The sequence below is a fragment of the Pagrus major genome, chromosome 21, assembly GCF_040436345.1.
Source record: "Pagrus major chromosome 21, Pma_NU_1.0".
NCBI lineage: Eukaryota > Metazoa > Chordata > Actinopteri > Spariformes > Sparidae > Pagrus > Pagrus major.
Window position 1 is genome coordinate 13,100,985 of NC_133235.1, and position 16,584 is coordinate 13,117,568.

The 16,584-nt window shown below is 43.1% G+C and overlaps 1 protein-coding gene across 7 annotated transcripts in view; it reads right to left on the reverse strand.

Moving 5' to 3' along the window:
• Positions 1-1,942: 1,942 nt before the first annotated feature.
• The window catches only part of st3gal3b (ST3 beta-galactoside alpha-2,3-sialyltransferase 3b), a 51,507-nt gene continuing 36,865 nt past the window's right edge, over positions 1,943-16,584 (reverse strand). For all 7 annotated transcript variants that reach the window (XM_073491212.1, XM_073491213.1, XM_073491214.1 and 4 more), the window contains 3 exons: positions 11,141-11,287; positions 9,243-9,389; positions 1,943-5,877 (listed from right to left, as the gene is read on the reverse strand). In XM_073491212.1, the coding sequence (XP_073347313.1) occupies positions 5,788-5,877; positions 9,243-9,389; positions 11,141-11,287 (384 nt within the window). In that variant the 3' untranslated portion in view covers positions 1,943-5,787. The remainder of the gene's footprint in view (positions 5,878-9,242; positions 9,390-11,140; positions 11,288-16,584) is intronic.

Sequence of the window (16,584 nt, forward strand, 5' to 3'; positions counted from 1 at the left end):
AGCTGCTAAATGGACCCTGTGTTGATATAACTTTGTGACCCGGTAACTTCAGGTTCTGGACCGTTGTTTTCGACTATAACAAATAGATGCAAGTGTTAGAAATGTTTTAAGCTGGCTACAAATACAGGTAATATTAGCCCAAGTGACAAATTGATTATTGATTGATATTGTTAGAGCCTTCTGCAATTATGATGGCATTTATTTATTTTACTCCAAAGTTGTATAAAATTGTATGTGTATTTTTTCTGCCTCATACTTGTCATGTAGCCGACTGAGTCAAGTGTTTTCTGACATACAGATGTTCTAACTTACAGATGTTTCTGGCTTGCTTCTTGCCTCCGAGCACTTGTTTGTATTGTTTCCATCGCAGCAGAGCAAACAAACAAACAAGAAACTCTAAAAATAAGGTCCTGCCATCTTTTAACAATTCAGTGTCACCTTTGAAATGTTTTGTAACATTTTGAAACTCCATTTACAGAAATGATCAGGTCGCGCTGCAAGTTTTGAGGCAGACGGGACGAGAAGAAACAGTCCGCTCCCTTCAGTGCTACCTGACAGCCCTGCAGGTGTGTCACGATCAGAGACAAAGGTGAACTGACAGAATGTGGGACGAACTGAGGAGAGGGGAATGTTGTTTTCCCTCATCTCAGCTGACCCGACATTAAGTAAACACAGGAGAAAAATAGGTGACTGAATGGGTGTTTTCTCTCCCCACTCCAACTCTTTTTTACGAGGAGTTTAAATTTCAGGCCCGGGGGTCGTGGCCCCTCCGTTCCAATCCTACTGAGAGGAGGTGGGGCGGGGGAACCTGTCGCCCAGAATAAAAGGCCCGACGGCTGAAGAGGTGCAGGCGTGCTCATACTCCTGTTTGCCGGACCAACAGAAACGACCGCCTCCAGTCGGCCAGCTGCCTCGGAGAGATCCCAGGTGGCAAATATCCTCCCTGCTGCGTGGAGGGAGCACTGGATCCCACCCTGCAGAGGTCAGGAAATCTGTTGAGTCAAGAGTAGCCAGAGCGAGGTGGTTCTGGTGACCGGTGAGGCGTGACTTGTGCGTGGGGGGGGGTGGGTGAAAGTTTCTGGCACCCCATTAACAGCAGGATGGGACGGACCAGCGGCGCTTTAAGGGCCCTCGGAGTCTCGCCCCCTTTCACCTCACACCAATACTGACTTACAGCAGCCACAGCTGGACGGCTGCTCTCGCTCGTTTCTCCTCTGGTTTATGACGATGTTGCGGTGTGTGAAAGTGAGTGAGAGTTTCACAGCTGCAGCTGAATAGTGTGTGTGTTTATTGTGTGTGCGCAACAGGTTTCCAATGGATCTCTTGTGGCCGCAGCAATGAAACAAGATCTACCTCAGATTTGAGCAGGTGAGGAGAGAGAAGGAGGAGACGGCAAAACAGAAAAAGATCGAGGCAAGGAGAGAAAAGTGAGAGTCGGAGAGGGACAGACATAAACACACGAGCGAAGAGGAGAGGAGAGTACATTAGTGAGGAAGTCCGGTGGATGGAGGATTGAAAAATGATTTCCTCTGGCTCTGCAGGTAGGAGATACAGAGTACAGAGCAGGAGAGGAAATCCCCTTCTTCACGCTCCTCGTTCATCCCTCCTTCATCTTTACTGTGAGCTTCCTGCACTAAGTGACACACAGACAGTATGAAAACCTGATGTACGCCGCATAACATGAGGCCCCATCAACTATAAGCGCACCAGGCTGAAGGCCAGACGGCAAGACAAGGATGAAAAGCTGAGATAAAACAGAAAGTCGACTAAATACATCAAAAATATTTACTATATATACTGAAAATTCACAGTGTACAGAAATATGTATATACAAAAAGACAAATACAAAACAAAAACACTGTCGAGCTGTTTGGGAAAATATACAGATCCAGTTGCTCCACAGAAGCAGTCGAAAGATGCAAACAACATGCACAGGCAAATATCCATTACAAACTTATTTATTGATTTGCAGAAAGCCATTTAGAAGTGTATATAAAAAAAGAAAGAGTAACACTTTTTGATCACGTCGACTTTCCACTGATGGTGAAAACAAACAAAAAGAAAAGGTTTAAAAATATGATGAACGATAAAAGCAAATACATTCGGCTTTAATATGAGCAGTTTTTTATCAGGAGGCGATTTGGGTCCGATCCATCTGAACCTCTCCAGCATTTATAAAAATTCAAAACCTAAAAGACAAAAAAAACAGAACAGAACTCACTGCAACTAAGGATCTGCCCAGTCTCAAAGCTGTAAGAACATACTGGTGGTTTGGCGTGTTTTATTGTAGCCCCCTGACTGCAGATCTCACATATTAGACTTTAATGACCCTTTTCCAAAACAGTCAAGCAGATTTTAAGTGAATTGTTTGCCTCCCAAGCAGCTGCTTGTTACAAATGACTTCTTGACAATCTCCCTTCAGCCAGATCGAACCTGTTTGTTTCACACAATCTATCACAGTCTTATAACGACACGGTCCCGCAGCGGTCAGCCGGGAACCACTTTCAAACTCTCACTTGCTGTCCATTCAAGGATGTTCCAACATTCAAGCATTAAAAGGTTCTCCAGGGATTTAGCAATGCACTTCAATAAAGTTGAGGGTCTGAAGAGACGGATTAAAGAAGAAGTGATTAAATGTGCAGCAGCAGAGAGTGAGATATGCTGACTTTTAGTCAAAAACACCAGATCGTATATTTTCTTAGCTCCTCCAGAGTCACAGAAGAAATTATATAAGTGTTTTCACAGGCTGCGCTGTGCTGTGATGAGTGAACTGAACTTCAGGTGTGACCATTTAATAACAAGCTGCAAAAAACCATACTGATGAGCAAAGTTAAAGGTGTCATATGTGATCATGTCAGTCATAAAACATTCAAAAATGAACTAAAATTATCAACAGAATGTGAAGGAATAAATGTTTTGATGTGATACCTTCTATGTGTTGCTGCACATATCTACTTAAGATGGCATGCTAACCAGATAGCCCCGGCCCGTCAAGGTCCAAAGCTCCTGTGCTAGCAGTGAAAACACAAACAACCCCGTGGTGCTCCTGTCTGGGCTCCTAGCTGCATGGCTAATTGAGCTAACGGCAGCTACAATTAGCCATTACGCTGGTGATATGCTGCCCTGCATTTGCTTTGAGTATGAATTCGACAGATGGCAAATTCCTACGTATTGCATCTTTAAAGACAAACAATAGGCGGAGTGAAAAGCCCTCTTAGAGCTAGTGTGTGTCCATTCTGGGCTACTTTAGAAACACGGTGGACTCCATGAAAGAGGACCCGCTCCCTCTGTAGATATAAAAGGCTCATTGTAAGGTAACGAAAGCTGAATGATTCTTAGTTTACACACTAATTAAACATAATTAGGAATACTTTATTCCATTTCTGACATTAGATCCCCTAAATCCCACACACTGAACCTTTAAAATACACCTGTGAATAAGTAGCTTGTGTGCTAAAACATACAAAACCACCAGTATGAGGCTTCAAGTCCTCCAAGACTGTCTATAAAATATAAAGCACAGATATGAAATGGACTGGTCCCAAATCACAAACACGGAGTGAGCCGGTCCGACCTGAAGCTGATCTGACATACTGGATCAAGCTGCAGTTACTTTTCCACGTCAGACTCCCCGCTACAGTTTCCAGGTGATGAGGTGTAAGGCACTGAGAGTGCCTCATGATAGTGCAATGGTCGGCTGTTCCTCGTACCTTTGCTCCGAAAAACAAAAAACGCATGGAAAAAAAAAAAAAAAAAAAGAGGAGAGGGGGTCTGTTTCCAAAAAGTGATCCATTCCTTCCAACCCAGCGGACCCGCTCTGATGGGACTGGGTAGGACACTCGTTTGTCAGAACTAATCGAGAAGAGGAACACGTGATGGAGCAATGTAACAGATGCAACAAGAGCAGCTGACTGAGTGAAGTAGTGGAAGTGAACCTGTGTGTGTACAATGTACATTAAATATGCACTTCCATAGAAGCAGAAACAACAACAAAAAGAAGCTGTAAAAAAATAAAAGCCTGCTTTTATGAAGCAGTATTTAAATGCACCATCACTGTAAAGCTGATTATCGCATTCATTGGATAAAATGACAAAAAAAGCAAAAAGCAAACAGATGTGACATTCTGACATCAGGGAAGCAGAGTGAGAAGCAAAAGGTTTGATTGTGTAATACTGAACATTTTAATGCAGTGTTGAAATACTGAAAAGCATGTGGCAGAACCTTCAGAGGCCTCAGCCACACATGTAATATGAATTTGTGATTGAGTGCAGCAGTTTGCACCTCATTAGATTCTCTCAATTTAAAGAAATATAAACAAATTTCGGTTATGTGTCCATTGTAACAGAAGAGCACACATTTGTGGTAACATAATACACAAAGCACAGAAAGAAATGGCTGCCGACTAACAAGCTTAACACTGAGCCAATTTATCGATGCTTTAATCGCAACACTGCTTCTGCCACAAACTTAAGGATGATGCAGTCTCTGAGGAAGCACATGGTGGTGGAATCCAAAGAAAAACACAAATTCAAACAGGAAGCAGGCCTGCCTGTGACCAAAACGCTGGGACTCTGTAACAAAATAAATAATTAAAATTAACCTAACAACAAAAATATATACTTTTATATTCTACAATCCGAGATTTCACCATTTACTGAAGAACAAGAAAATCTGCAGCAACAGGAGGTTGGAGAAGGGCTCCGACATACAGAACCTGAACCGGTTATTGTATGTCTGTGCTGCAGCCTGCAGGCTTACAGCTGATGAAGTGATGGAGACGGTACCGCGACATGAGTGAACAGAGTGGAGGAAGGATTTACAAAGACACAGGAAGAGAGAGAGAGAGACATTTGGGCTCACCTGCCAGAGCTGGTCACTACGGGGAAAAAAGAAATAATAAAGTTCCATGAAAATAATTTAGACTAATCTAAAATAATTAATACAGTTCTCCTGCTGTAGGATTCTGCTAAAGTGAATCTTACGCAGTTAAAAATTACTTAAAATAAACAGATTTAAAGTTTTAATGGAACAATTATTTATCTGTTGTCTGGCTTGGCAAGTATCAATTTTAGACCCTGGACAGACAGTAAAAAGTGAATGAATGAATGAATGAATTAATTAATGGACAAATGGCAGGTGGGGGTGAAGGGGGGAGGGGCTGCTGCAGCTTGTTAAAAAGCACAGTAAAAATCTTTGATATTTACACTGAGGAAAGTAAATACATTCAGGCAGCAAAAGGAGAGAGGAGGACGAGCTCTCCCTCTGTACGAGGTACGTTTGGCACTGCTAATACTCAACCCATCCCCGTCCATCCACACGCTCAGTTACAGTCCTTTCTCTTCCTTTCCCCTTATCAAGTCAGCCAGGAAGTCAAGCTAAATCCTGACATCTGTATAAAGACGCGTCGCATACATCTGCTCTCACTACTCATCCATGTGATACGTGGAGGGGTGGGGGTTGAAGTGGTAAACGTTGAAGCGTGGGGCCGGCAGATCTTCTCTGCGACTGTCTCTTGGTAAGACAGGAACTGGGCAGATCCAGTCCTCCTCATGTCCCCCGCCCTCCCTGCTTCAGTCAGCAGGAGTCTTTGGTTCAGAAGGCACGTGCGTCTCCACAGAAACCCTCCTGTATCTTTTTTTAAATAATCTCCTTTGATTTGAAAACCCAGACGGTGGGCGGGCCACCCGGATTCTAAAGGGTTCTTTCTCCCAGGGTCGATCTGTTTCCCAACTTCCTGTTTAGTAGTCCTTTGGGAAAGGCAGAAGGAGACTGTAGGTGGGTGTAAACTCAGATACCGTTGGTCAGGTCTGTGACGACGTTGGCCTTCACCAGCTTGCGGAGGAACTCCTTCTCCTTGGATATGTTGTGTGTCCATGACTGTGGGAGAATCAGAAGAAAGAACTAATTAAGAGTGATTCGAAATAAAACCCATGATCACTGTGAGGAGACATTCGAGAGCACTTCAAAAATCATTGATAAATGGACTGAAACCTGGGGGTTAGTTTTGGATTTTCTTATTCCCAGTGTCTATACGTGTGGGTGTTCATGCGTGCATATATATATATGTAAAGCCACACCGGGTCAGTTTTCCTCCCTGCTGTGCTATGAGGATTCAGTCCAGTGGGCCGACCTGTAACCAGAGCCAGCGGTTCCTGTGCAGTGCTTTGGGATGCAAAGAACAGCCAGAGAGCAAATGAAAGAGGCAAAGGGTGAAGGAAGAAACGTACAGGAGGGAATAGGAGGGAGGTTGGGCCCTGCAGCTGCCTCAAGACTCTCCTACAGACTCGAACCCTGTCTGGGTCGGACCTCCTAACATTATGTGATGGGTCACAGCAGGACCACGAGGAACAATAAGCTATAGTTTTACTCTATAGGATTTAACATAAGAAGCAGGGCTGTGATGTTTCAAGTCCAACAATCATGTTAACGTTAGATGTATTCTTAAAGGGGTATAAAAAAGCCTTTAGAGAAACATGAATTTAGCCTCTGGAATGGCAGGTTGCTGTTTGATTGACAGCTGAGCTAGAGACAAAACACATTGTAAACAACTGAGCACTGGTAAATATACTGTATGTTACAAGTCGAGGACAGAAAGTGTTTCAGTTAGCAGTGATGCATTATTCAGCTTCTTAACTATTGACATTTGCAGCTAAATTTTTAAGCAGATCAATCTTACATCCGGCGAGCTAATTGGCTAGCTGGCCTGCAAACTGACATATGGAGTGCAGCTTTCTGCCAAGCTGTAAACATAACACGGAGCAACATGGACATTAAGTTGGAGTCGTGATTCTGGCTTTTCTTTTTCAATCTCCTTTTAGCTCCATTTTGGGTCTCCACCACCTCCTGAGGGAAATATGTGGCTCATTAGCTGCTAAATGCTTCCCCACATTCACCAGCTAGTCACTAACTGTACAGTGGATTTATCCGAGCGTTCTCTTAAAAAACAGCTCTCTGCTGCAGATGGAATTGAGGATGATGACAGTGTTGAGAATTAGTCAAAATAGTAAAGTTGCAGGCCATAGCACACGTCTCATTATCCCCACTGCTTTTCTTGGCAAGACCAACCCCACTCTGCCTCTGATAGGTTTACCCTAACATCCATACCCTAATCCTAACCAATCTCATTCTTCATACATAATTTTAACCAACCCAACCAACAAAGGAAACCAGCCTTGACAAAAAAAGCAGTGAGAACCATGATGATGTGTAAAAGCCACCGAAAAGCTATGAGGATGATAAACCTTTGTATTATGAACGACTCCTTTCACATACAAAAAGTCATTCGATCCAATGTTAATAAAAAATATTGATCATAGCAGCTTTAACTGAATCCATTTATCAATAAAAGAGAGCTAATCAAACCGCTCTGAGAGAACAGAAGTGGGGGTAGGATAAAACGGGCATCTCATCCACCACAGCAGGCGACCTCAGTAGCACCACACGGCCTAAACTGAGGTGACATTTTATTATGATCACTTTTTATATAACTTGTTTAATTGCAAGCTCTACTTCATTACACTAAAGCACCCATCGAGATAAAGAACAGGCTCTTTCTCTGAAGGTGGAATAATATGTGGATAATTTCACAGCTCAGCGTCCCCAGTGAGAAGCGGTTGTTAAGTATTCCAAACAAAAAAGCCAAAAGTATTCCCATTAATTAGCCATGTGTGGCTGATGATGACAATGTTGATGAAGATGATGATAATAAATGCCAACGGTTCACTGGGAGTTTAGACAAAGGTTATCATCATACTGAGCTCATGGTTTACACGCGTCAACACACGGGTGACATCTTTGATTCCACCGGGCTTCAGTGTAAACACGCAGGGGAAGACTTGACTGATGGAGGAGAGAGATCCGTCATGAGGCCGTTTAGAAAGTGATTGTTCAAACGACGCGCTAACAGTTAGCATGTTGATACAGTGACTGATGAAAGACCGGTGCCACTTCAGTCCGGGGGAATTACAGATTTAACCTCTTGATGTTTTAATTCCTCAGGTTTAGTTCTTTATTTTCTGGATTATGAAGGAAGGTTTGAGTTTTGTATTAGAAAATTACTGCATGTGTAAAAATAGAGGATCACTGCAACATGTATGCACTCTTTCAAAGTGCAGACAGATAGAGACTAACTGACTAACTGTTGGAAGGATCGGTTGTGAACTCTATGCCACCACTGTTGTATGAGGTCTGTTAAAGGTGCATTGGTAATTTGGAAACATCCTCATAGATTGGTTTTCATGACTGAATAAACTTAACAAAACAACACAACAAAGTCTCCTTAATGGACAATGGGTCTCTCAATCAAAACAATGATAACAAAAGACTTTGTTGGATGTTGTGAGGTAGTGTGGGCTCACAGGAGTTGTTGTCTTCAATGTTAAACAACCACTATTGCCGATGAAAATCTGGCGCAACTCAGGCAGAAATGTACATGGACAGGTCACATTCGCCGCGTTCTTCCTCAGTCTCTGACGTATCATGTTTTTGCATAGTTTGAGCAACAGGCGACCTACTGAACCTAGCTGTTTTTTGACATTTGAATGCAGAAATGTTACCTATTACATCTTTATTATGAACATGCAGAGTGCTGAACCTGAGCCAAACAAGCATATCTTAACTGATGGCACAATTATCAAAAAAAGAAAATTTTACGACAAAGCCACAATACAAAACCCTGACATTTTTCCTCCCACCTTCACAGTTTTAACATCACAAAAGAGCCTTCCATTAAAACCTCACGTGAATACTTTCATCTGTCAGAGTAAAAGCAGCGAGTCCTGACAACAGATCATGTTCTGCCACAGCATTCATCCAGCTCAAAACTGTCACATTGGATACAAACACAAAAGCTTAATTCATGAAGTTCAATTCATGCACAGTTCTTAGACTAATATTACCATCAGGCTACACGGTGAAGGCTTTGTAGTGAATGTATTTTGGCTGTCGGCCAGTTCACCCTCTCTCCCTCCACAGGAGTATTGGTGGTCCCTCTTCATCAAAGATTAAAGTTATTTGTTTCTTCAGTCCCTCTTCTGAGCACACAGGGAGATGCCAGAAAGTATTGTACTCATTAGCTTGGGGAGAATATCACACCAGATTTAATTTAAAAATCTGGTCATTTAAGATCGCCATGAGAATTTACAAAATGTGCTCCACAAAGGGTTTGACTTAGTCTCTCAATATAAAACTCCAATAATTTTTGTAGAGAAATAAGTGCTGTTCTCAGATGCTCAAAGACTCACCTCTTTGATGGCGGACATCTTGACAGTCTCATAGTAGTGCAGAGGTGCGTGGGGCGTGTTCATGTCGTAGCCGAAACCAGCCACGGCCACCTCGTCACAGTTATGCAGCGCCATTGTTATAGCAACTGTTCCCAAAGTCGGAATGTTCTGTAGCAAAAACAGAGACGCATGTGGTCAGAACATCACAGCACACACACTTTATTAATGGGAACTCATTCAGGGATTAATTTGGACCAAAAACATGCAGGATTTAACATTTTCAGCTAATTTTGAAGCCGATATGGTTTCTGACACTCCCTCTCATGTCTCTACTTCCCTCCCTCCTCTGTTCCTCTGTCTTTGTTCTGCTCCACTGCTGCTAACTGACTTTGAGCACTTGGTGATTAACTATTACCTTTAAGACGCGACCCCTGCAGACCCCTGCTACGACACAGTGATCTACAGGGTTGAACTGTGCTTCCTAACCGCCTTGGGCTGCCACAGATCTGGGGGGTACAGAGGCTGTGTGTGTGTGCGTGTTGTAGAACAAGAGGGGGAAAAAAAGCGTGTGTGTTGGAAAAAAAAGTGGGTGCAGAAGAAAGAGTGGAGGGAGGCCTCATTTAAATCATTACCCTGATTTGAAGCCCTCGGGGTAGGTGGAGCTGAACCAGCAGCTGGCCAACCCCCTACTGCGTCTTCTAATACAGGTTAATTTACACACACATTCTCACACACACACACACACACACACACTCAACGTAAACACTAGCGTAACAAATCGACCTCCTCATTAATTTCCACATACATAAACATAAACAACGATGGTCAGAGGAGAGACAGGAAAGTGTTCTGGGGAGAGAATGTGCCAAATCATACAACTCTGCAGCATGTATTGTGTGAGACAGTGCTGCAAACACCAAGACACAAACACAGAATGTGCACACAAATTACCAACACACTCTCTCACACACACACACAGACAGGCCAGATGCCCACATGTTGAACACATGTTGCAGAGTGGAGTTCATGCAGGGGTGTTGTGGTGGCCCCAGAGGGCAGAGTCATGGTGATACGCTCCTCATGTCCTCTCCAATTCTCTAACAACATGCACCTCTACTTACCTACAGAACACACCGACACACAACTCAGTGATACATGGATACAAACGGTCTTGCTCAAATGAACAGCAGTATTTCGTATTGGTTCTTTACTTAAGATTTTTTCTTTTGTTTCTCCAACAAAACATTCTCTGGTCTCTGTTCAAAGCCTGATAGAGCCGTCTCAAGTCCAGACAAATATGATTCATGAGCAAAAAATATGCTTCATCCAGAAAGAATAGAGTGCTGTAGAATTCAGACTGGACCTGGTTTGCAGCAATGTAAACTGTTGTTTCTCTTCCATTTCTATCACTTTGCCGATGAAAATGGATTCACTACTTCTTCATCCTCTCATGTTTGACTGAGGGCGACTGGACGCTACAGAGTCATTCCATATCAACTCACCTAGGGCCTCCCAGTTCATGTCAGTAAAAGAAAAGGCTTTAAATGACTCCAGAAACAACAGATTAGAGAACAATTGTATTTTGTCTCCCATTGATTATATAAAAAGACAATAGCGCAATGCAGTGTAGTGGCACCGGTGATGATCATTTCAGTTTTTCCTGTGATATAACCATAGCATAATGTCTTGATCGACTCATCCACCATCCAAAATTCTCTGTTCATTTCCCTTCAAAACACAATCACAGGGTTTGTGTGCCTTTTTCATGATTCTGTTATACTCACTGTCAACTTTTGATTTTACCTGTGCACATCCCCGATTCCTTATTTCCATGAAAATGTCCAAATTCTGAGCAAATTTCAAAAACATTGACAAAAGAAACTCTCGACATTGTTAGTGTGTGCCTGCATGTGTCTTACCCCTTTGCCCATGAGGCCATTGTTGAAGGGCAGGCCTATGAACTGGAAGGCAGCCTCCTGGATGAAGTAGGGATTCAGGATTCTTATCTCCGTTGGCTCCCGAGGCACATAGTGAGCCACCGACTTCCAGAAACCCTCTGTGCCCCTCTGAGGTGAAGACAGGAACACAGACAGGGAGGAAAAACAGAACATTGTGTATTAGATGTTTTCATCACAAACACTGGACTGGTTTTTCTCTGCAAGGTCAGAGTTGTGTGCATAAAACACAGAACTGACACTCACATGATGACACCTCCATGGTGGACAGCTTACTGCAATTTACCAACCAAACATCAAAGTGAGATTATCCTCTGTAACGCTGACATAAAACACAGAAGCCAACCAGAAGCCAGACCCCATACCAGCACTGATTAGGAAAATGGCTTTTGGGCCTTTAATGGATGAAGTCGGGGTGAGGGGCTCGCAGAACAGCAGTAATTATGACCCCTGGTAGGAGCAGAATCAAGCCCCCCTCAGTCCCCCTCTTAAAGTTTTTAATAGTTGCAGGGAAAAGGGTAAGGGTCATATATATATATATGTTTATATTTTGCTAGTACATTTGATCATCACACATTGAGGGCCATCTTAATAAACATTTGAACATTTTTCAGTGTACAGCAGATACAAATGTACTCTAAAACAAAAACCTAAAAAATTACTTTGTAGTCTGGTTTAAGTCAGATGGAAAAGGCTAGATAAACTAATAACAGAGAGAAAAATGGCAAATAAGGGCGATGATTATGATGACGATGAGGATGATTAAGCAAGTAAAACCATGCTTACACGCACTGACTCAGTAGGAGCAGTTTCCGTTCCTTTGTTGGCTTGATCTTGAACGTATTCCCTCAAATGTCCTCATAAGGCATCTCCCTGACTTTCCTATCAGAACTTCCTGCTTTTTCTTCAGGTTGTTCATTCTATCGTAGTGTTTGGTCAGGCTTAATGATTGCTTTATGGTTTAATGTTAGTCTATCGGTACATGTTATGGTTTTTAATTGTGTTGGTTTACTCTACATTCAGTGTCTGCTGTTGCTGTTTTGTTAGGAAATCACAAACTCCTCACAGTATCCCACAATTAAATATGGCCTCAGGTATTTTCCACAATACTATCATCATCCATAATTAGGGCAATCTGTCAGACAAGCCAGGAGAACCACCTGAATAAGATTATACAGCTACAATTACACGCATTAGTTCAACTCAGTCATACCTGAAAAAACACTGGATATCAGGAGACTGAGACACAAACTCAAAAAAGGTAGCCTTTGAAATTAAAGTCTATACACATCATGCAAATAATAAGAATTTCTGACTTCTTAACAAACAACTAACTGGCAAGATTATGCCTTTGACAAATCAGTCCCCCAAACGTGTAACTATCCAGCAGTGCTTGATTGACATGCCTGACAGTGCGACTTCCTAAAAGGCATGAAGCCAATAGGGTCAGCAGAATTAAATGGGAATCACCTGTTCAAATAGTCAAGCACCCGCCCGGCCGCCTTTGATACAGCACTGCATGACTCTGTGTGTGTGCCTGTGTGCGTGTGTGCGTGTGTGTGTTGGCAGAGGCAGTAGCAACAAGTCTGCCGGCTTTGTGGCTTCAACAGTGGCGGCTCTTTTTGAACGTGGGCCCGGCTCTGTGCCTTCGGCAAGCTGCAACAGGAACAGCAGCTCATCTCTCCTGTCAACACAGCTTGTGTTTGCCAGGAATCTATTTAGCAGCGCTGTTTGGATGTGTGCGCGTCTGTGTACGCTGAATAAAGAGAGCGATGCGCTTTTTTCCCCCTTTATTCTAGGAAGGAGTGAGGTTAATGACACACCATACACTCCTCGCTTTAAACAGCAATGACCTGACATGTACATAGACATGAATGTCACGGGGTGGGGTTTCTTTGAACATATTCAGACAACTGGCAAAGTACAGGTGGCTTTGAGAAATGGAAGAGCAATTAGTATGTAAGGATTTAGGGCGGTCAGGAGGGAGGGGGGTTGTGGGTACTGTTATGAGCTTAGGAATGTGGGCAGTCCTTTACAGTAAAGGTCACCAACTCAAACCTCCACCAGTTGGGTTGGACAGGACGGAGACAGTTAATGATAACACCTTAAAACTACTCCTGAGGAGCCGAAAAGTTCCACCAATGAAGACTTTTTTTGTGGGTTGCTACTGCGAATGGATGCTAATATCTGTGCACTGGTGATACGAGCCGAGTTTAGTAAGAATCCACCAGCCTTATCTGCTTAAAAAAAAGTTTAAAACACGCTTGTAAATTATGAGCAATAGTGGTTGAAGACTGTTTAACAACTGCGTTGCAGAAGAAGTACTCAAAAACGCAAATACCCTGCAGGGAACAGGATGTGGCTTCCACTGGGGACTGACCGCTAACCTCCATGTGAGTGTGTATTAGTTTGTCAAGAGAAACATCGCTGAGTCAGTGGCATTTGACCGTGGCCAGAACAGGAAGCTGCAGAGTGGTCCAACACCGCCAGAGCAGTACTCATCAAGCCGACACAAACACATGCTCAAAAGGTGAACAGAAGTGTGTAGCCTTGGTGTTTGGGGCCTGACGTCGGGCGGTGGTCAGAGAGGAAATGGCTGGTTCCCTTCTCCTGCGACAGCTTTATGGTTAAATTGGTCTGGATTATTAGATTTAAGTGCATGCACAAGGCTTTGTGCTCCATTGAAGCACCTGTTAAAACAACCTTGAGCTGGGAGAGTTAATTGTTTGCAACGCATGGAGTCCGCGGAGAGGTCAACATCACTCAGTCAGAAGAAGGTACACTAGGAAGTTACAGTTCTCGTCCACTCAAGACAAGCGTGTCATCAGTTAAAGACACCAAGATAGCCAAGTTAAGCCAAGTCAGTACATGTGTATGGAAAAGGGCCCATGGTTGACACGATTCCATGGCACGCTTAAAAAATAAAGAGTGCTTCTCAGATTCAATAAGAAAAAGTAGTTTTGATGAGTGACAGAGCACAAGATGATGTAAGAATGATCACAGTACCAGCTTCACATTTAGCAGTGCTTGACCAAACCACTGGTAGACCAACATGAGGTCAACCCACTTCATATCTGAGTGGTCATGAGTCATCTGCTACAATAACAACACTTGCCACAAACGAACTGAAGTAAACATGCCATCTCACACAACATATTTACTGTATCTGATCATGTCGCGTGTCCAATTTCACTTTCACTGCTCTGCTTCCCAAGTCTAATTGATTCAAAAGGAGGTGCCATTAATGAGTCACTAAGAGTTAACTAATACCATAAAAGCACTCAGTTTCTTAATGCCAGCAACGTTAAGTGTAACAGAAGCTTTTCAAAAGCAAAGTGTATTTGTCATGTAATTTCACAGCTGTAGGAAAAAAATCACAGCCATACAAACCATCACCAAAGGAGCTTTAAGCGCAGGATTAGAGCAGGACAATGTCAGAGGGTGAGGACAAGACCTACTGTAAGCCAAGACGAGTGAGTGATCAAACAGATGGAAACAGTGATGTGGGCTGACACATACAGAGGGTTAAGAACTATGATCAAGTAAGTGATGAAATTGAAAATGTACAACTTTCTAAAACTATATCTGTAGTTAAAACATCTAGGTTACATACAAAACTGCTTAAAATGTCAGAAGTAACTATGGGTTGTTGGCGGTGAAAGACTAATGTAAAAGTTCCAAATCAGAAACATGTTGTGGAGCCTGGAGTTATCCAACCAGCGTTTATGGTTTTCAGTGTGGCCAATGAAACTTAACTCACCTTAACCCAAAATGTTTCTCTGTATTGAATGAAGCAGATAGTTTATAGCTCCTGAGGGGCTGAGTGAGAAATGTGGAGCACTGAACCAAGCTGTAATATGAGGGGTTTCACATCTGCTGGCTTACTGAGGGTGGCTTTAAAGCCCTTCAATGTAAACAAACACAAACAAGCCTCAGCCTTCCATCAGCCGCAAGTAGTAACTAGAAACAGTATATGCCTGATTCTTGGGTATTATCCACAACGATCTCATAGTACGGTTGGAATAACACAAATGCTCTTCCTCCCTTGGTAGGCAGCTATCATACAATTTGGCTCGATCTGGGTTCTTCGGTCCTGTAAACGAGTGTCTGAGGATGTGGTTGTGTTTGATGTTTATGGGGAGGACGACTCAAACGAGGTGGACTGGATTCCAGAAGGTAGACTTAGAGCAATTTAGATCTAAAAAATGGCAGCTCGGAACTGCCAACAATCACAATTAAGGTTGTCTGGAGGTCATTAGCACTGTGTACATGTTGGACCTTTGAGTTTACAAGTTGCAGTGTCTCACCACATACAAGAGGAACCATTTCAGAAAGAATGTCGAAAGGAGCGAGGTTTCCAAAAAAATGAGAGGGGTAAAATCCTGGTTGGGTTGTTTTATTCCCGTTTGTTAGTCAGGAATCTCAAGCATTCACCAATTTGCCTTTACTTCTCTTGACACATACCAAGACCTCTGGCCTCATTGAGGTCACGGTGGTTTCTCTTTTCCTGGCCTCTCTTGCGTTACCCGGTGTGTGAAACCCTTGTCTCCACACTCCCATGACAGCCAACATGAAAACAGTGCCAACACTTGACAGTATTGTGACCCTTAAGGCTTGTAACATGGTTCTCTGGGAGAAAACAGGTTGCTCCTTTGGCCCAGTGACAGGACCCTGCTGGTATCTGACGAATACCCCTTTCACACTGGACAAAAAACCCACTAATACCCACACACGTCTGGCTTTTGTCTGCAGTAGGACTGGGTACAATCGGCATTCATTCGCAGGTCAAATGACTCTGCAGTCGTCAGGGGTGTTTATCAGCTCCATCTCTGATCGGCAGTGATAGAAACATGACACCCGAGTGGACAGGCTAGTTTTGCCCCTTTTGTGTTGTGATGCTATGAAGCACGTTGAAGTTCCAGATGTTGGTGCGCCAATAGTTTTCCATCCATCTCTATTCACGCAGTGCTCAAACATCGTTCAGTCGATGTCGAGTCGAGTTTGAAAGAAAGACTGAGGTAAAAGATGCAAAAAAGTGTCACCAGGCTCCATGCTGCTTTCTACTGTTCCCAGTTTTCAGACAGCAGACAGAACGAACAAAAAACTAAACAGAAACAGAAATGCTCACCTACTGTCAATGGGGAAGGTGTCAATCACCTATTTTTATCAGGTTTAACCACATACAAATTCGTTTTTACCAACCTCATTTTTGTCTGAGGTTGACATTTGTACACATCACTTTCACATCAGGAGCTGGAGGGGAAGCTATGAGGCTGCCAAACGGGTGACCGGAGTTTAAGTCTGCAGGGACATTTCAGACAATCATATTTTTGTAGCAACCAAAACAAGGTGTTTTTCACAGGAAGGTAGACCATCTTCAGCTGTGTTATTTGCGAAAAACAGCTATT